The sequence below is a fragment of the Vanessa tameamea genome, chromosome 26 (genome assembly GCF_037043105.1).
Source record: "Vanessa tameamea isolate UH-Manoa-2023 chromosome 26, ilVanTame1 primary haplotype, whole genome shotgun sequence".
Taxonomy (NCBI): domain Eukaryota; kingdom Metazoa; phylum Arthropoda; class Insecta; order Lepidoptera; family Nymphalidae; genus Vanessa; species Vanessa tameamea.
In genome coordinates this window covers 2,293,293-2,316,401 of record NC_087334.1, presented here as the reverse complement: position 1 = coordinate 2,316,401, position 23,109 = coordinate 2,293,293, and the positions used below count along the sequence as shown (strand labels likewise).

The window sequence follows — 23,109 nt, the reverse complement described above, 5'->3', positions numbered from 1 at the left end:
ATTTGTTTTTGATAATGTTATGTATATACGCAAAAACATAAATGATTTTCCCAGAAATTGTGACGTACATTCTATTAACACTAGGAACAAGAATAAACTTGTTACCCCAAGTACCCGATTCCACAGGGTTAGTAACTCTTTTTTGGGGCAATGTATACGTTTTTACAACAGGATCCCAGAAAACGTTCAAAATTATTCAATTATAAAATTGAAAAGAATCGTTTAAGAGCGTTTGTGTGCTAAAGGATATTAGAAAACTAATGGCTTTTTAGTTAACTGCACACCTTGGGAATAAAATGATCGCCTCCAGGCTGTTTCAAATAGCTAAAATATAATTATTATTGTACATGCAAAACGGAAAAAAAAAAAATATCCCGCTGAGTTTCTTTCGCCGGTTCTTCTCAAGTCCGAGGTGTTAAATTCCGAACCGGTGGTAGATTTTTGACTATCAATAAGCAAGTGGAAACACTTGTATATTGAATAAAGAATTTTGACGGCTTTGACTATTCGTCAAAATTTAAAAAAAATTGGTAAAGACGGCATATTATTCGATACAAGATTAAACAGATGATAAAAAAGTGTGGAGTTAATGCTTGTTGACTTCCAGGGAGGATATGTAACATACATAATATGTAATTGTATTTAACTAACATGACTGTATTTTTATATGCTGAAAAAGAGTAACTACTGAGTTTCTTGCCGATTCTTCTCAGTAGAATCTACATTCCGAACCGGTGGTAGCTTCACTTGTAAAGGCCTATTTGAATAAAGTATATTTTGATTTGGTATTTTTGAATAAATAATATCTAAAATTGTGAGACCTTGAGTCAAGTAACTTGGGCATTTTGTTAATGTGACATATTTGTGGGCGGATTTGCTAATGGGCTATTTGATGATTAGTAGGCACCACTACCCATACATAACGGTACTTTAAGAAATATTAATGATTGAATGAGTGTAAGAAACTAAGCTCCATGACATAAAGATAATAGATGATTTATCTGCATAAATATTGCTGTATGGTTGCAAAATATGTGATAACTGAGTGGTTGCTCAAAGCCCTATCGGCAAGTAAAAAAATACAGTTACATTAGAAATCTTTTATTTTTAAATAGAGGTCAATACAAAATATGTCAAAAGGAACCGATAATCCAATAAAAAAAATGGTAAAAAAATATAATTAAAGATAATGTAGGAGACACAAATACTAAAACAAAAAATAAATATTACTTCGTAATAATTATCAGTATTTTAATTAATGATCAGCAACGTTGCAATCCACGTACAATTTTGTAATAACTTTTGCTCATAAAAGTAGATTTATGACTCAGAAAAAAAGATAAAACTCATTGTTGTACACAAATTACGTATATTTTCGCAATTGCAGCGCTGAAACACGGCATTAAAGACTCAAGATTAGTTTTCTCCTAATTGCACAGACGTAAAATCTACAAAGTTTCCAACTTCTTCGGTTTCGTTCAAGTCTGTACGGAACTCAGTCCGCGTTTTAATACCGGCTTGCGATTCGCGCGCTTTCTCGCGAACACTTTATTGGTCCTTCGAGCCGGATTTATGACTCAACTATAATACTAGAAGTAAACACTTGCAATCCAATCTTAATTATACTTCAGGGCGGCTTCAAGTATTTAATTAAATTTAATGTTGATAAGTTTACATAGCACTTTTAATTTAACTCGGTTAAGTGTTGTATTTTATCTTTTATTTAGTACTAACTACCCGACCCATCTGCGCACGGGTAGAATAAGGGTTACATAAAACGTTTATACTAGAGTACAAATACAAAAATAATTAATTAGATATGGGCCTACCGATTTCTTTTTATCTTTTTCATAATAAGTAATTCGCTTTAAATTATATACATTATTTTTATCCTATTCTGGGATTAGGCTTTCACTTCAAATCAAATCAGGATAATTCGTTAATCCTATCACAATATACGTGTAATTTGTAAAGATACAAATGAATCTACTACTATTATTATAATATATAAAAAGGAATAAAATATATATTGTTTTAATAGCCACCTAACAAATTTTAAGTTTGAACTGAACTACATGAAATAGGCAACCCTTACACCGTATACGTTTAACAGTTCACACACACACACACACACACACACACACACTCAGGTACACTTCTATCTATGAACCCACAAAACAATAAAGAAAACTTTTATTCAAGCATTACATTTATTTAGTAAAAATAAATTAGAAGCGAATCTTTTATAGCAAACAAGATCAGTTCAAACAGCCTTCAATACAGGAAGCTGCAGAATTTTTAATACTATTCCCTCAGCAAACAGTTGCAGCCAATCGAAAATGCATTAAGATTTCCTCTCAGTAAACCCATTTGCTGGCCCATTGTTCAGGCCAAGTTACTCGAGTGCCGCTTGTTTTAAGAAAATCAAGACACGGAATTGTGTTCACTCATTTTAGTTTTCTTCTTTGGGATTTCGCTAATTGTGATGTTTTGGTTTACGACTGCTCGAATGAAACTGTATTGCGAAAGGTCGTAAATAAAATTAGGTTACATTTTAAGGGTGAAAAAAGTTGATGAAATTTTAAATAAATTAATCCTATGCTCTTCAATTTAATCCGCGTGCTAGAGTAGATGAAAGTCATATTGAATTGCCTTTGAACGAAAATAATTTGTTAATCTCAAAAAATTGTTCAATCAGAAGTCAAAAAGTATCACGTCATCACCTGTGATGGAATTGTACCATCCGATTTTTCCTAAATCGCATTGACCAGATTGACCTTTCAACGTAGACGTATCGCATACTTTATTCGATGCTCCACACGTTTCGGTCGTTCCGTGCCGATAGCTGATGAATGGTACCCATAATTAAGGTTCTGGGGGCATATTTCATTCATTATTCCTTTCCCAGAATACAGGGCTTTTAACATAGAGTATATGCTTGTATAACTGTTTAGTAAATGCGACTGTAGTTTCTTGTATCTTAAATATAATTTTCGTTATCTCCAATTATAATCTGAAGGCGGATGAAAACTTGAAAACAACGGATAGTGTTATTTTGTTAAATATTCAGACATGATATTCCGACTCTCGTGCAATTATTTATAAATGAACCCAAAAAGCTCTTCTCCAATCTGTCACAAATTATTAATTTCTGACGTGGCTATAACGGAAATTGTAGGCCAAAATTATTTCCAAGAACGTAAGACAAATGATCCGATGGCTGCCCCGAGGCACATCGATCGCTCAACCGCATCAAGCCAAGATCTCGTGAAAAATTTCCCCTCGTCTGATGTAGTGTCGCATTAGGTGTCGCAAACTAGAATTTGAATGAGATAAATGATGGCCACGAACTCCACACTGTGTAAGGAATAGATTATATTTGTTAAGAACAAGCGGAAAAAATTAAATTTCTTTTATGCGATATTTTTTTGTTTTTTTATTCGATTTGATTGAATTTAAAGAATTATATATTTGATAGAAAATATATCTGGATTAAGGTTTTAAGATATTACATATCTGAAGAACGAAAAACGAAGGAACAAAGTATGGCATACTTTGTATATATTTGTATATGTATTTAATGAAATAATGTAAGTAATTATGGTCGAAATTTTGCTAGAAATATACCCAGATAATTTTGATATAATTAAAATAAATATATTATTTAGATTATTCTCTCAAAAATCACAAAATCAGATTTATTGTTAGAACGCTATCCACCATTTCAACAAGCGTCAGCTAACAGCCGTTTGCTTTGAAAACTTGTTTGTTTCAACTTCAGTCGAGAGGCGTCTATATTTTGAGGCACTCTACAATGCCGACACTCTACGACACGCATATCGTGTACGTTGAATGAAAGTAGCACGAGATGGGACTAGTTGTTTCATCGCTTGAAAACTTTCTGCTATTCCGTGTCGTTTAAATGGCTTTAAAGTGGATTTTTCCTGAAGTGACACGAAAAGCGTTTAACCTAAAAATACAATTTACTGGAAAATATTTTAAACAATAAACCTTAGATGATTTAAAATTATATCGTTTACTGACAACATTATGAAATTTAAATTTTAGGAATATGATTTCCAGAAACGATAATGCATGAGCTATGTTACTGTGAACTACGACAATGGCTTTTTGTCAAATAATTAGTCGAGAATCGGTCATTTTAGTCCCCCTTAAATTCATTTTATTTCTCACTCTCAACGTGGCAACGTTACTAATTGATTTGTTGAACATTAATTGGATCCAGGGCACAACATTGTTCCAACATATTGGAGCAGGTATAAACTGAGATCGAGATAAACGGTTTGCTTGTAATTGTAGTTTAGGTATTACTTAATAAGATGCTACAACTACAACAAACGAGAACTAAGCAGATTCTTATGATGCTTACTTACATATAGTACATGTATACATACCGTTACCATGTCATATAGGTAACATTATTTAAGCATAGAACCTGTTACTGTGAACTATCTTTAATGGATATACTGCCAATGACTTTTCTGAATACATTTTGGAGACCTGAAATCTGTCGTGTAAAGGTTTTGTGTACCGTTATAGTTATGGTAGCGTTCGCTTCGAAAGCGTCTGGACGGGCAATTTTCTGTCCGACTTCGTCGGCTTATGAAGCTTTATCTTAAAATGATAACAAAATATGTAACATATTCACATTCTATAGCTCTGTTTTGTATAATGTTGTCTGAAACTATAAATTTAATATGAAAGTTCTACACCGATCGGATTAGTAGTTTTTGGTTGAGAAGAGAACTTAAAACTATCGTACAAAACTTATATGTTTATAAAATTGGTAAAATGTATCTATATTATCATCGACCATTCACTAAAACATTTAAAATAAAAATCGACGGACACTGATTATCTAAGTCTCAGTTATATATCAACAAAATATGAAATTCATTGAGAACGCAACTGATAGTTACAAACTTGTTACCGCCATGACAACCCAAGATGGATGGTGACGTCACTTCCTTGACCACGTCAATCAGTCTTCGTTCTACAACAATATAATAATTCTTACACCACCAATCATAATGGGCGGTAGTGACTTAAGGTGACCCAAATATACGGCAAAAAAAGTTAATTAAAATCATTAATATAATCTAAAATATAAAGCAAGATACAAACATTTAAAACAAAAAAAGATTATACTGTACAACTGAAACTTTGTTTAACGTTTTTGTAAAGGTCCTTTAATGAAAGGGGTTCTCGTTTTCTTTTTCGCTTCTTCCCTTTGTTTTATAATTTTTCATGGAGTTGTAAGCGTAGGAACGAGTGTTGCTGTCTCTAGCCTTGGGGCGAGTAAAGTTTAAGAATTTTTTAAGTGTTTTCAGCTTTAATATTTGCCTGACTACTTCGCTGTAATTTTAAATGATCATTCAATTGTTTTAGTTTAGCGCTATACGTAAATTTATATAATTGATACTTGCTGAATAATTTTTAGATTACTATTTACACAGTTCTAGATTTCCAATACACCTGATAAGTTCGTATACAGATAACGTCCAAAGAACTGACATGGGATTAAATTTAAAATAACATACAGTAATCATGTTAGTGAAGTTGTTATCAAACCGATTGTTCATTTTATAATTATTGAAAACTGATCAGATATTATAGCTAAACAAGTTGATTTTGATACAATATTTTAAACTTTAGACGATTCAGTTGTAACTGGAGCAAATGAAAAAAATATACATTCAATAGCAAATATTTAAAAATGTCGAAATCGAAACATTTTCCACCACTTAACCGCCGACGTTTAATGTACCGATGTTTACGTATGGAGTGAAGTGTTGAATGATAAACATAACATTCGGGAAACTGTAGGTGTCAACAAACTGCCCGACGCTGTTTACATACATTTTAAGATAGGTTTACATTGAGCTTAATTTCAAATTCAACTATTTACGTTATTATATTGAAGGAAGTTTTCAAACACAAATAGTGGTAAGAACTTAATTACATTGCAGTCAAGCTATTATAAATGGGAAAGTAAATTATTATCACAATAAACTACCGGACACGTCGTTCGAGAACCTTACCTTAGCCTGGCGTACAAATGTACTGAAATTACGATCAACTGGGAGAATAAACTAAATTCGCATGAAGTCTCGTGGATCAGCTAATATTCGAAATAAATGTCATTCGACTAAACTTTATGTACATGGTATGTATTATTGTATCCTTCTGTGTTTTCTTCTGATTTATTTATTGGTTTGTTTGTCTGGTCATGTTAACTTATTATTTATTTTAAACATCCTAAATCTGAATACAAAATATGCGTTGGACTTTTTTTAAACTACCTCGTTGATGACTATGTATTAGAAACTTTAAAAAGTTTAAAGAAGTGATAACGAAGTTTCAGTTCAATCTCACCAACAAATACGTTAAATAATTTTAATATACATATGATATATTAATTACTCCTAGATATGCTCTTAGTTTACGTTTGGATACTATTGTTTTTTAAGCTAAATATAATTTAATATTGTAATTTCAATTTGAAATAAAAATTATATTACTAATTAAAGCAAAATAAAACTGCCATGGAATACAAACACACTAGCAGAATTAATATATTTTTTTGAATCGATTAGACATAAGCAGGTGTTCAGCGTTCGTTCATCTGATTTATTGGCAACCTACCTACATTAAGCACTAACCTAGCAATGCTTTCATGCATCCAAAACCCGGCGTGATAACATTAAACATTTCAAATTATAAATAAAACTGTGATAAACCCGTGATACAAAACTAAGATAAGCAACTAAGGAACAAAATACATAAACACAAGTAACGTTACAAATAAACACAGTGTAATACAAGCCTTAAAACATGCTCTGGTATCTATCACATCGTAGCGTGTTTGTGTCTTGTACTTTAACACTTCACAAAACACCGGAAGTAATTAAACCGACCAAAGAACATAGTATTAACATGATGTTACTAATTACTGTCTCACGATAGTTTCTACACTGTTTAAATGCAGATTGTTTCGAAGTACAAGTTAACTAAGTATCTCTTATAGATTCACCCGTATGAGCATGTATGTTTTTTTCAAAATCAATTAATATCGTCAGTAAATGTAAGCTTTAAATAAATAGTCCTCTTGAGTTTCAACGTCGTGTCCGTCTGTAATAATTTATGAAATTATTGAAACATTTTCTAGTGATCGTATTATTGTTGATGAGACGAAAATATTCCTGAATCATCGTGAGTTTTTACCAAGAAACACTGGCATGCAGCTCAGTAGATTTTTCCACTAATTAAACGGTACGGTTATGTTATTTAATATAAAATAAACTATAGAGATGAAAATCAAAACATTGTTCTACGTTTTCATAAAATTGCTTCTGCTAGAAATTAATTAAATCCGAGTCCACCAGATAGCATCGTTGCCATAACTATTTTAACAATTAAAATTTAAGAATATTATTTAGTTACAACGATTTTATAAGAAGAAGTAAGTTGAAATGAATTTGATTAGCATATATACCAAGTGCATTGATCTATGCTAATGTCAAATATGGATCTTTTAATAATGGAATCCTTATTAAAAAATCGGGAACTGGTAATCGGGACAACAACAATGCTGTTGTGGTTGAATAAAAAAAATGGGAAATCGCAACAAAATTGTACTTCAGATATGATTCATGATACTGACCGAGTTAGCACATTAACTCGACCCAATTTTTCACTTTTCTTTGTACAGTATATCATCGATCACGTGTAACAAACGAACATTTATCAAAACGAAACAATTGTTGAGACAATATTGGAGGAAGCACCGAAAACGCACATATATATATTTAATATAAGCGTACAAGCAAAATTACACTCTTCAAGCACGTAACATAGGTCATTTTCCTCTAAAAAGGGCAAACAACTGGTCACTACAGTTCTCACGATAGAAAATTGAATGAAAACATCCATTTCGTTTGTAGAGTACGATTGGAGACGTTGAACAAAGACCATTGAGACCATTATAAAATTCTGTTAAAGGAATTTAAGCTTTAATGCAATTGAAAATAGTTTTATAATATATGCAATACGGTTATGGTAAGTGTAAAGTTTTAACTAATTTCATTAGAATAACTCAATTTCATTATTTTAAAATAGAGATAAAAACATAACTATGAAGTAAAAGCCGAATAATAAAATATTTGCATTTGAAACCAAAAACGTTCAAGGTCAATTGAAGAACATTCGATACGAAATATGAAAAAATAAAGTTATAAAAATACTACTTACAATATAAAAAGAGAAAGAATTAAACACTATAGAGCATTTGAGGTGGTAGGTACAAAACATTGGACTAGACAGCTCTCGGCGCTGGGAAAGCTAGAACAATTTCAGGTATTAAATATTTCATCAGGCGAAGTTCTAAGCAGGGAATTCCGCTCACGCTCGCAGACCAAACAAAATGCGCTGCGAACTAGACTTAACCGTGAAACCTAACTTAGCTAACTTTTAAGCGGAGTGTAGAATTCAGAAACAATGCTATGGTATGGTCGAGTAAAATAATTTGCGAGTTATTCAAATGCGCTGGTAACTATGCACTGTGTCGTCGCTTGCTTTCCTTAGAACACACGGTCGGAATTGATGATGACTAAAAAAAATTACACCGACACAAATAGCCTGATATGTAAAAAAGAGGAAGCCGGTGAGAAAAAGCGTTAATAAATATATTAAATAATGTATGCGTTCTTAAAATAATTTGTAGATTACTTGAAAGAGCAACATTGGAACATGCATTTCGTTGTCACGATTATGGAGATACGCCCAACGACTTAAACATTATTACCACACAATGAAAAATCACCAATAGTACAAACTACTACTAAACCTAAATTTTTGGATTTTTCTGTAAAAATACATTTTAATTTAGAAAAATGCAAACCCAAGAGTGCGACGGATTTGGCCGTGTGTCACCTAACCTAACCAGAAGAAGGTAGAATTTTAAGCGCAATTCAAGATAGATCATTGTACCATTCGCACTCCTTAGTAAGACATTACAGTTCACGGAATGAAACTGCGATGTAATCCGACCGAACGGCTATTATATGTCTTATCATTTAAATGCAAAACGGTAGTTTTAGCCCCGTGGAGTAGTATCGTTCGTCTTCAACTTATGCAGATTTGCGGGCGAATCTCATGGAAATGAAATTGTCCAAGTTACGACAGCTGCGTTAGAAATATTTGCCAGTTTCAGTGCTTGAACATCGCTTTTGGGATTTCGCTAAAATCTTCCAAATGACATTAACGAGCTAAATTTAGGCACGATTGCTTCCTGGCGTCACTTGCTTTTGAAGACTTTGCTTTTGTATACTATATTTTCAATTGTATACTTATTTATATTTCAAATAATATTAATAGAGGTGTTTCAACGATTATTTTTGTTGTTATTCTAAAATAAAAGATAATTGTATAAGTATAGTCAATATAAAACCTGCATGTGAATGGTTTGCCATACTTCACGTTCAATAATTAATTTAAGGATTGAAACAAATCGTTGTTGTACATGTAAAATGCTTGTATTCATATTAACTTACTTTCAGCTAAATATAATGACTTCTTTATAAATAATCACGTTATAAATCCCTGGAAATAAATCCAAAGATTGATCTACAAACTAATCCGTTCTCGCCAGTCATGCCAATCCTTGGCGCAACTTTGATGAGACTACGTGACGCCATTATCCAGTTAATGGGACAGGTTTCGTTAGATTTGACTTGAATGTAGGAGTCTAAAGCGTTAATGGAATCTAGAATCTAAATTGTACAGGTAGCAATTCATTAGGAAGTGAAACCACTGGAAACGATTTTGGTCAATTTGGAGAAATGGTAAACAAAAATGAAAGCACTTTCGATAAAAGTAATACCCTTATATTGGAACCTATAGTAACATACGTTATAAATAATATTGAAATGTATATATATAATTACGGTGCATAATACTTTAGCACATAAATAGATTAACTAACGTTTTATATACTGTTAAATTACCGTCAAAACTAAGACGATATTTTATTAGTATAACCTTTTTTTTAAATTCAGCAATTTAAGCTTTAAAAGAAGTATAAATCGTACTTCTATCTGCACATTAAGAGTAACTGTACTAAATCTGGGGAAACTGAGTAGAAAAAAAAATCGCTGACTAATTCATGGCAATCAGTCTTGCACGATAAAAGGATTCAGTGTGCCCTTACTCCCGCTTTCCGGAACACTGTGACGTAATAAACATACCATTCACAATTATCTTAATTTAAATATTCTACAAGTGATGTATTTTTATCATATTCTATATTTAAAGTCAAATTTGTTCAAAGTCAGAAGATTGTTTTTATTAGTTTTGTTTGTTTTAAAATTTCAAGCGTTTTGTTTTCAAGTTATGATAAACTCATTTAACTTTATTTGATATTATGCTGAAAATGTTTCAAGATAATGTAATACTACCCACACTTTTAGTACTAGTGACTATATGATCGAAACTAGAACAAAATACAAATGTTAACGTATCAGTTTTAGTATCTGATTAAAATACCTAAATGGCTGCTTCAGGATCTTAGTACCGTTTTTGTTATAATTAAACTTAAAAGGAAAATCTATTTCAAAAAGTTAAAAGTAATCAAACATCATCTAAAACGGTTAAAGTACGCTATATACTAGCAAAACACCTGAGGCCAGAATTAAGGGACTACATTAATTAATAAGGAACTCCAACGTTCCAGTTTACTAGGGATGGCAGCCCCAAGTTCTCATGATACTAAGACATCGTCAAAGTTAAAGGTCCTTTAACAACGGCGTCCCAAAGTTTTTGGATAATTAAACATCGCCCTTTTTCACAATCATTGTCGCTGAATGAAAGTTTCGTTGAGATTTCTGGTCTTGACCTGATAAATTAAGTTGGACAAATTGGATGGACTATTCTTTTTAAGATGGAACTTTTTAACGGATGAAGTAATGAGATATTAGTGGAACTCGTTAGTCTAAAGAGGAATTGTTGTTATTATAAGGTAGAAACGAAACAGAAACCATTTAACGCGACTGTAAAGGAAATAATATTTGGTATCCCATTATAATATTAATTAATTACTTATATTTGATAGCAAAATTTAATTTATAGTGATTCAAAATAATTTAATATTCTGTTTAATAGTTTATTAATTAAACAATCCTGTAATTAGTTAGGGATTCGTGGCTTCCAATATACTGGATAGAGTAAGAAATGACAAAGGGTTTTTCGGAAAGCGTATCTAACAATACTACCAGAACTTCGCGACTCAATAATCTCAAAAAAAAAATCTATTAGCAACGGCAATCTCAAGGAGAATTAGGATGAGAAAGGCTCAAAAAAGTCTTAAAGTTTTTCCACGATCATTTCTCTTGGAGTATTATATATTTAAGTAATCCGTGATCTAAAAAAACGGTACAGGTGTAAATGATTGATGAATAATAATAAATAAAAACATTAGTTTAAACTCACCTCCATCCTCAGGAATATTGAGCAGCTTCTTTGCCCCAGGACTCGGTCCACGGACCGCTGACAGCGCCCTTTGCAGCGTCTCACTCATTTGCTTACCACTGACACTATCACATAACACTATCACACACACAAATACACTGAAGACTCTCCGCCAGCTGGAATCCTGTTTTCCCATCACCCTTCGCCGTATGCTCATGATGACCAAATTAAAGAGGCCAAGCTACATTTTATGCTGACGGCGCCATCTGAAAAAGATATTAATATTTTTTGATTTAATAAATTATTATCTCAATTGTAAAAGAAATAAAGAAAAACACAGTAACATTAATATTTAAACTAATATATTAACATAAATCTTAATATCATTCATCTAAGATGATCTTAAGATACCCGAGAAGTCACTCGGATGCTGGGCTTGATTGGAAAATAACTTAAAGAGCTGGAGAGCAGCTTCAGTTCTAACCATGTTGACTTTTTTGTAAGATTTATAATAAAAAATATATTTAATTGAAATATGTCTTTTAACTTCGATTTTATATAACTTAATATCCGCTTACATATAAAATAAATAAAGATATACAAAATACAATACGAACAATACACAATGAAAATAACAACACAAACGAAGGAATCATTCAACAAATGTTTACAACAAATTTTCAAATAAAACCAACGGATCAGTCCAGAAAAGTATGTATAACAATAAAATCGAGTACCATTCTGCTATGACATTTATGACATTCTAGGCAAAAACGACATTTATCTACGAAACTAAATTTAATTTTTTATAAGATCATGTTTGTAGAATTTTTTTTCTACTGGAAACAGAATCGTTATTTCTGTTCAGCGCAGTCGAGGCGCTATAATGAGGATCGAGTTTGTACTTGTCTATTTTTGTTCGGCTGTTCGCTGTTAAGCCTTCTTGAGATTCTTACGACTATAAGAAACATCTGTTTTAAATTATTTTATTGAAAATTTACTATAATTAAAATATAAGTTATTGCGAAACTTGTTTCGAAATTTGTTCCGAGAATTCTTGTCGGTTTAAAATCTGAGATCTAGTTATTAAGGCTAAATTATTTATTTACTCGTTCGACTTTGTTTACAAAAGTTTATTTATTTCAAATCTATATTTCATAAAACTTCAAAGTTTACATTAAAATATTTAATAGAAGGTGAGAAACTTACAAAATGTCATATTAAATAAATATCAATGATCCAATAAATGAAAAAACCATAAAACTACATAGAAAAACTATTTAAATAGATTTCTAAATAGTACTTACATAGTTCTAAGATCAATCAACCGGTAATATTACGTATGATCAAACCATAACTAGTTTACTACAAAAACGCAACGCCAATCTATTAACGTCAACATAACCTCTAAAACCAAACAATACATTCCAGGCGTTCAAGGTCAAAAACCGATACAAACCTACAAAACACCGGTCACACGACATTCAGACACTATTACAACAGCATCACAACACTTTAGAACACTAAAACACTAATTAAAACACTAAAAACGAGAGCAGCATGGTCCCTTTTCGAGAACGAAACGAAACTAACCTAATATTTTAGGCTTACGTTTACTGATACCTATAAAAATTTGACCGCCAATACGCGTTCATTTCAAAAGAACTCTGACTCGATTCCTGAGCCGCAATATTTGCATTTCTTAAATAGATTTTTATTGAATAATCAACTCTATTTCCTGGTCATTAACGTTGATAAAAAGTTTTGAGGACGGTTGAATTAATTTTGTGAAGCGGCGCGAACGAACGCATCTTTTGTATACAGTTTTCTACCTGAGTCTTGTCCCTTTTTTCTTAAGCTACATGCTCTTTAGACTATTAAGGTGGCTCGTTCTTATACCCTTACAATAGAGTTCAAAATCGATTGCTGAATAGTGATGTGTTGAGAAGTGAAACAGTCGATGATTGCAAGCGCCTTACTTTTTCTGTAATAGGAAAGCTCCATCAGGAGATACGGGACTTTAGTATAATGGTTCATACATTCATTCGTTTCTTAGAATGTATAAAATAGGTGGTTTTAATTATTATAATACTGCAAAATAAAAAATACGAATATAAGTTCATGTGAGTTTTATTTATGTATAAAATGACCTGGCGGACTATCAAATGGATCATCCCCAGTAATAACCATATACATATACAATGGGGCCATAAAAAATATTAAACATTCTTTAGATGACCAATGCGCCACCAATCTTACGAACTGAGATGTTTGAGCTTGTAGTTATACTAGCTCACTCAACCTTCAAGGTGGAACACAACAATACTAAGTATTATTGCTTAGCGGTAGAATATATGATGAGAGTTTGGTACCTACCCAGATATGCACAAAGCCCTACCACCAAGTAAACCCAATTGATCATCATTTTCTATGTATATATATATATGTTAAAGGAAATGTATGAAATCTAGGCATTGTATACAATGCCTAGGAAATGTAAGTAATTCCTAAAATCGCACGGACATGTGTAAAATAAATTATATTAGACACATTTCCTAGGAAATCTATACATTTCCTAAATACCAATCGGAAATGTAAAACATTTGAGATATCAATGGGTACGCGGGGAAAGCGGGGCGAGGGGAGGGTAACGTTAATGAAAGTTTGACTTTATAAGAACAATATAAGTCGATGTTGTGATAAATACATTTTAAAAAGTTAGTAGATCGTTGATTTTCGAAGCTTTAATTAGTAAGATAATATGAAGATTATTATACTTTACGATGAGATTGTTACCCGAACGTTGTTGTCTCAACGAGTGCTTTAATAAAAAATATTACTTTCATTTTAACAACGTGTTTTATCAGAAAGTATTATTTCTATTTATTTCCTAATACGATATTGGAGTTATATACAATTCCTAGGAATCGTAAACATTTCCCGGGACATTTACGTATTAAATAGTATTTAAAACAATATTTTATACATTTCCTAAATAGCTTCGAAAATGTCTAAATTTCCTAGGATTTGTATACAAATCCTAGATTTCATTTCATTTCACCGATAACATATATATAAGCGAAATACCACTCACTGATTAATCACGAAATCTCAGAAACTATAATAGCTACAAACTTGAAATTTGCCAGATAGGTTCCTTATAGGGTGTAAACATTCGCTAAGAACGGATTTTACAAAACTCGACCCCTAAGGGGATGAAACAGGGGTTGGAATTTTGTGTTTTATAAAATTCACGCGGGTAAAGCCGCAGGTTCAGCTATTAAATTATATGATCGAAAACAAAAAAAAACAATATATGTTTGGTTCTATTTTAGCCATACATAAAGAAGAAATGTATAACACACACACTTAATATTATAAAGAGGAAAAATTGTTTGTTTTGTGTAAGGGGTAATCTCCTGAACTAATTTAAATATTTCCATCTTTAATTTAAACATGCATTATTATTAAATATTTATTTTTTAGTAGGATTTTCGGCACAAACGAAGTGATATGCAGGCGAAACCGCGGATTCAGCTAGAGAACATATAAATTTAATTGAAATAATATTCGTCATCACCATTCACCAAGCTTATACTGTTACCTGAATTAACTACCAAACTTTGATAACTAATCTTGTACGTGGCCTCTTGGCAGGAAAATGTATGGAATTTGAATCTGCTGCCGAAACCCTTGAGATTGTATGTTGAATTATTATTCAGTACCTACATCATATATTTTATGTTTATTTATTATTTTATTATAAACTTTCATTAAAGGTAAATAAGTACTCATGTACAGCCTGTAAATTTCCCACTGCTGGGCTAAGGCCGCCTCTCCCTTTGAGGAGAAGGTTAGGAGCATATTCCATACAAACATTCATTTTCATTCATTACGAAAAAGGTCCAAAAGCTGAATTGTTTGTTTGTTTGAATGCGTTTATCCCATTATTTAGATCATTTATTGAGAATGGTTAGGGTTTGAGTGAAGGTTCTAGAGTGGAGACCGCGAATCATGGCCGATAGACATGGATGAGAAGGGCCGAAGATCGGGCTCAGTGGCGCGCCTTGGGAGAGGCCTACGTCCAGCAGTGGAGTAATACAGGCTGATCATGATGATAAGGTTTGAGTGAAAGGTTTAGAACTTATTATACTGCGTTGCTCCAATACGGGTTGGAAGATACACATATGGGAAATTATCTTCCGAGACTAAGAGATTTACATACGACGGTTTTCTTCAGTTTAGCACGAGATACAAACAAAATAAACACATTCGTACTCCGGTTTCAATGTACTAATTCTGATTAAGATTTACGTAACCACTGGACCATCGCGGCTCATATTCGTTAGTGAAATTAAAAAGTATATCTTAATAAACGTGTAAAATATGAATGAAATTTGTCAACATCGCAGACCGAAAACTAAAAGCCGCAGTCTAGACACAGCCTAATGAAATAACGACCCTCCGTACTTCGGCGACAAGCCGCTGTATTTATTAATCTATGGTATTAATATTAACACATTGTTACAGACTATTGAATGTTTGAATAAATTGGTTAAACGTGGTCACGTGATGATTGAATTAAATTAATACGGATTTTTTTTATTTTTAATTAGTAATAAAATTAACAGCATCTTTCTTTACGAAAATAATTAATTATTAATTTAAATGTATTAATAGGAAGGCTTGTAAGCTCGATTGGAGTGACCCTTAATACCGAACTAAGTTTGTGTAGCTAAAGGCTGTGTAATTTATTCCTACTAATTAATTCTAATAACTTAAAACGCTTACATACTTAAAAAAAGAGACGCGTGGGCTGTTTATAAACTAGACGATGCCTTTTGATCCAGGTGGAATGTTTTTAAAATTAAAAAAAAATTGCAATAATAGTCTGTCTATTTAAGAGAATGTTATAGGCAAAAATCACTTCAAGCTTCGACTGTTAGAATAAAAAAAAAAACCATAAATGTAATTCAATCTGACATACCGTAGTAATATTCTATTTTGTATTCTATATTAATACACAGAAGATTTATATATGTTTTTTTTTATGTGCGTCATTCATATGAAAACTACGGAACGCATCGATATGAGATTTTGACTTTCGACGCGAAACCGTCCTCAGATATAGATTATTATTATTTTTTTACTTCCATTGCACCCTTTCTGGGTAAGCGGATAGCGGCTGGTCAGCATACAAAAGGCATCTTCTGGCAAGTAACCAGTAATTCTTCAGTGTGGTGAAGTAAGTACCAAGCGTTATCCTTCTGAATCTTTTGTCCAGCTAAGAGGCATGTAGGAAACATATACGTTGACGTGTGCATGTACTATTAATGTCATTCGAATTTAAAACGAAAAAAAAAAACATTTAAAAGAAATCTACAAGATTTTTATACGTGTTTCAATACATATGTATTATCATTGTTGTAAATACATCGTATTATCATATGTTCACGAAAAATACAAAAACAAAATAATATTTCTTATCGAAACACTTAACAACGTTAATATTGATAAAATTCAATAGCCGAAGCCGATAATTTCGCAGAAAATGAAATAACAATTTGAAAGCAACTTAATTAAATTTAACAAAAAAATATTTATATACTTATAACGAGTCAGAGACGGAAATTGATATTGCTTTCATAATTACCACTAGCGTTTCGCTTCGACTTCGTATATATTTTTTCCAAAAATATAGAAACATCTCATCATCAAATCAGCTCGTTAGTGTTATTAGAAGTAGTAAAGTAACGTAACAGCTGAAAAGTGGGCTAGGACCTCCTCTCCGTTTGGGGAGAAAGTATGGAGCTGTAAGTAGTATCCACTATGCTGCTCCAATGCGGTTGGTAAATTAGACTCATGCAGTTTTCCTTCAATACACACACAGCATTACTCAGTATTGTTGTGTTCCGGTTTGAAGGGTGAGTGAGCCAGTGTAACTACACACACACACATTAGCACATTAAAGTTCAGTGGTGCTAGCCCGGGTTTGAACCCGCAATCTTCGGTTAAGACGCACGGGTACTAACCACTGGGCCATCTCGGCCGTTAGAAGTAGATTAAAATCAATTTTCTTATTGTAAAATTTGAATAAAATACATTTGATTTGATTATAAATGTCACGCTTTCAGTTTCGGCATACTTTCGTTTAAATTGGTCACGTGATGGGAAGCCATAGGCGCTGGCGGTGCTAGATATAATGATGGCGCTATTAACAAAGTTAAAGCGAAGCCAGTCATAGAATACAACATATGTGCCTTGTGAGACCCTATTGCGGCTCTCTGATGATTCGATTCATGAATCGTGCAATTGTCTTTTAGTGTAAAAGACAATTGCATTCGAATGCACAAATTATTCGCAAATAAAATCGTTCGATGCGAAATTGTTGGTCGGACTAACAAGGAATTTTGAACATGGCTGTTAAAATTGAATCTTTAAGCCGTGGGCAAATTGTGATCAACTCAAATATGTTTGACAAAAAAAAAATTACGGCTCAAAGTAGTTTTTATAAACGATATAAAATAAAAGTACTCATTTTCTTGTTAAGTACACTTCAAATATCCTTTATATATAGATTTTAGTCGCTATTTATATCATATATACGTTTGAAAAAATCTTAAGTTGCATTAACAGGAATAACATTTTGCATTTTTCGTAATAAACTTTTCGACGAACACTTTTCCTAGAAATGATATTTTAAAGTATCTTTCTCACTTAAATAAAATGCTATATTACAATTCGTCGAAACTCATATAGTTTACATGGATGAAGTAAGCTTCACGTAATGAGAATCTAAATTCTAATTAAGTTCCATTCTAATGACTTGTGCGTACCGCATTGGGAATAAATAGATACAGTTTCAAATACCTATCAACATACACCTGTTAATCCTTTACAGTGAAACAATAAACCGTACGATCGGACTTTCAGTGTATCGTTTCCGGAATTTGAAGACATTTTAATGTAGCTGTTTCCGTTGACAAAATGTTAATTCATATATTGAAGGAAAATATTATTCAAGATTTTTTTTCCTAGATAAGTCTAACAACATCGATATTATCCGGATCCCTGATGCAGACTTATATTTGTATTGGACATAAAAATACCACATATAGAAAAACAAAATAAAAAATCCTGAAACTTAACATCGAAATGCTGCCTGGAAATAAAAGGCACGGACAGACATGTTGTCCGTGCCTTTTATTTCTATATATTTATTTATTTATGAAGATAAAAATATTGTAATCAAAAATAGAGGACAACATAAGTTGGTACTAACATTATAGAACCATTATAAAACGGTGTTTTTCCGATCACACCTCGACAATTAAGAGTAATTAATACCAGAAATTATATAGTCTTTAAGATTATTCAAATAAAATCAAACATTCAAAAACGCCACAAGAGATCCGTCGATTCAAATAATTTGTTTATTTAACAATAAAAATGATCTACTGAAACAGCTTTAAATACATAGCTTTTGTAAATGTAAATCTATGTATTTAATTGGAAACTCAATTAAATACATAGCTTTTGTATATAATCTATGTTCCTGACGTGCTAATGACGGAATACATCAGTGGATATTTAAAAAGTAAGACATTTACATTTTTTACCTCTTAACGACACTTATAGTCCAGTTAATGGTCAATAAATCTAGATTTTCGTGTAAGAATAGCAATTTGGACCTCTTACCCACTGCATATTTATGAGGGGTAACGCTTGGCGCCCGATGTGGGACCGGCCGTAATAATCTCCTATGATTATTGGTCAAGCATTAAACAATTAGTCTTTGAGCACTGTTTTCGTTGACATAATACTAAATCATTCTATAATTTCTACCCGGTTATTGCAATATGACATGTGTAATTCTTGTTATTCAATATACTTCTATATTACGTTACACTTGTTTATTAATTGTCAAAAATCTACCATCGGTTCGGAAATAAACACCTCGGACCTGAGAGGAACCGGCGAAAGAAACTCGCGGTTTTGTTAATTCTCCAATTTTGACAATCATGGATTCCATTATGATAGCAAACTAAAAAAGATTGTATCTTATTTTATTGGAGTATATTTGTAACGAACGGACAAGGGGTATATTGTTGTAAGTGGTCACAATTCTCATGACGTAAATATACACCATTGCAGATATATAATTTGTGATAGAAAGTTAACTTATTCAGTACACAGCTTTTTATTTATATATCTTTAAACATATAGTTTATGGTTTTATAAAAAAAAAACCGAGATAAATGCGAGTCGGACTCGTGCACTCAGTGTTCCGTACCACCAGACAGATAGACAAACGGACACTAATGTAGCACAAAATGCTTAAAGATATTGCTTCATGTCTAATTTCATGACTCTAGGTCAACAGGACATTATCTATATATACTACGGCCATATATTTGTATTAAGCTGTGTAACATTTTTCACAGCTCCAAATTACTACAGTTTTAATTTCAACTCTATACCTTTATGCATTCCTGAGAAAAAGGCACTTTACAGACGAACAGACAGACTTACATCAAAATGCTCTTAAAAAAAAAATATTTTTTCGTTTAGAGGTACAGACCGCAAAAAAATATGATTGCTTCAATGTTAACGTCATTGAATGTAATATTAAAATAAAAGCGTTCTAACACAATCGGATATGAAGAAGATAATCGGATAAGCAAAGTTTTTTTTTATTGTATCCCGTAAGGAGTCGATTTGCATATAACATCGATATTCAATTAGGGGTTAAAGTAATTGTTGGTGCAATGCAAACGAGGTCTAAGCTCCGCATTTATCGATTATGTTAATCGATTTCCAATTAACATAATTAAATGTGGTTACATATGGTATAAACCTCACAAGGTACGCGCAGCTAATTTCAAACGAATTGAGATTTTATTTCTAAGTACGGACCACACGCATTTCAATTAAAGAAATTAAATTCTGAGAACTCATCGGTAAAGAATATATTGAACACTTTAAACTATTACTTCTGTAAATTCATAAATATATACTGTTTAGGTACCTACAGTAAAGTAACCGTAGGTGAATGCTTCCTATATTGTTAAGGAGAAGGTTTGGAGATTTCCCACCTCGCTATTTCAATGCGGTTTGTGCCACATTTTTATCCAGCACATACCTATTTTCTTACGATGTTTTGTTTTACCACCGAGCTCGAGACAGGTTTAAACCCACAATCTTGGTTAAGTTTGACATGTTCTTACCACTGGCCCATCTTGACTTATGAAACAATTTTTGAAAACATCTTTAAATCCTGATTAATTATTTCATTGTATATCAATTTTATATAATTGAAGTTCAATTATTTAATACAGTTCGACTAGTATGTCTTGCGTTGTATTTTGAAATGGAAAGATGTTTGTATCTTGCTTATAATTTAAATATTTCATGGTATGAAATATATTACAAACCAAATGTTTAAATAAACGATTACCATACATACAAGGGTTCCGGACACTAAATTGCAGACAGAAGCATTCCAGTTGTCACGAAGAAAAAACATATTAAGCTTAGTATTTATTTGAAGAAAAATAAAACATCGACAGAATTAGTTTATTTCAAACTCTATCAGAAAAAACAAAACAACCCATGTAAAAAAAAAACAAGAATGAAGGCTAAGAATATCTTTAACACGAAACATGTAAAAAAGTAAATAAAAGTAACTTGTAAAAGTCCCACGATTGGCCAAAGTCTAATCTTCTTTGAGGCGAAATTTTAAAGCTGGTGGCAAATATTCATCCGATATTCACTTGGTGGTAGGGCTTTGTGCAAGCCCGTCTGGGTAGGTACCACCCACTCATCAGATATTCTACCGCCAAATAACAGTATTGTTGTGTTCCGGTTAGAAGGGTGAGTGAGCCAGTGTAATCACAGGCACAAGGGACATAACATCTTAGTTCCCAGTGTTGGTGGCGCATAGGTGATGTAAGGAATGGTTAATATTTCTTACAGCGCCTTTGTCTATGGGCGGTGGTGACCACTTACCATCAGGTGGCCCATATGCTCGTCCGCCAATCAATGCCATAAAAAAAAAAAGATACATGCATACATTTCACGATATCTCCGTTACTACGAGCACGAGATGAATTTTATAATTCATAATTCACACAAACGAAGCACATGAAGATTTAGTGTTGGTAACCAGGATTCGTATCCGCAATTAAGATTCACTTGCACCCATTGGACCATTTCGGCTCCGAGTGTGTCCAACGAAAATCAAAATTCGTCACATCACCAAAAGCCGGCTTGCGTCCGGTAGCTGATAAATATTCAGGAAGGGTGGGCAGAACCAGAGGTTCAACAATTTGAATCTTGGGACAACCGCGTATTAATTATACGAGCGGGTTCGGTAGGAACAAAATATGAAAATTTTCTAATTAATTCAACTGTCTGAACACGAATTGGCGGAAAATTAACAAAAGGAAAATTTACCGCTTAGTTCCCGTTTCTGCATTGAATCGTCCCCGCATTATTTTACTACATTTAAAATAGTAATTACAAAGAGACGACGCAAATTTGTATACAATGTTATTTGTGATAAAGTTTTAATTAGTTTTGCTTTGCCAAGCTTAAATCTTCTACCGACACATCTGATAAATATTTGGCAAATTTATAAAAGATTAGGTTTAAAAATTTCCTTTAAAACTCAACTGAACACATTTCAAACTAGGACTCGAAGAAAGAAAAAAAAACCAGTGCCAACACAAAAGTTCCTCAAGCATCTAATTCTGAACTCGAAGCTCGGAACTAAAGAGCATCAACTGCAAAACCCAAGGGCACAGTTCCGAGACGATAAAGTTCAAGCAGGTTAAGTACTAACTTAGCGCGAACTCGCAACGGCAAGCAACTGATAGAGGAAATATAGACGCTGGATAATATGAATTTGTTTGCGATTAGAAGAGATTAATAAAACTAATAATATAAATTAAGAAAATTACATCATAAATTATCGTGTCTTTATAAATGAAAAGAATGAGAGAGGGAGAAAGAGTGAGTGAGCAAAAAAATTAACTTTAGCAGCAAATATGCCATCAGTACGCTGATTTAGAATATTTATGGATTTCATCTGATATATTTTTAAGCAACATACCAAAAATCGACTCAAAAAGATGACACATTCTTTACCCAATCACAGTGTTCGTTTCAAATGTACAACATTACAAATATCATCGTCGAACCCAACCTTAACATGGGACATTCAGGATACGAAATCAATTTAATTAGTTTTTTATAATGTCTATACAAATCAATGATGTTCCCGAAGATCAAATTTAACAATTTATTTAAGACGCTATTGTTTTTACTTTTGAATATTATTTCTTAATAATCTTTATATTGTTCTTATTAATTGGTAAGTCAATATATTCGAAGTAAGTTTATCACGAATACTAGTACCATATTTTTCTTTAACGATAATTATTACATCCTTGGAGAATTTTAGATTAGGATTCTCTTCCATCGCCACTAATTCTTCGTCAACGATTGCAGCAACTTATAATTATATAATTGATTTAGAAAGTTTGCCCTCTCGTGGTCGAGTTTGCTGAATTACAGAATTTGTTGTCAGTTCTTTTGTTGGAACAAATACGGGGACGGGTTTAT

The 23,109-nt window shown here is 32.4% G+C and overlaps 1 protein-coding gene across 1 annotated transcript in view; it reads right to left on the bottom strand.

Moving 5' to 3' along the window:
* The window catches only part of LOC113398380 (uncharacterized), a 619,887-nt gene that overhangs the window by 405,230 nt on the left and 191,548 nt on the right, over positions 1-23,109 (bottom strand). The window contains exon 2 of the mRNA XM_026637094.2: positions 11,506-11,750. Within this exon, the coding sequence (XP_026492879.2) occupies positions 11,506-11,701 (196 nt within the window). The 5' untranslated portion in view covers positions 11,702-11,750. The remainder of the gene's footprint in view (positions 1-11,505; positions 11,751-23,109) is intronic.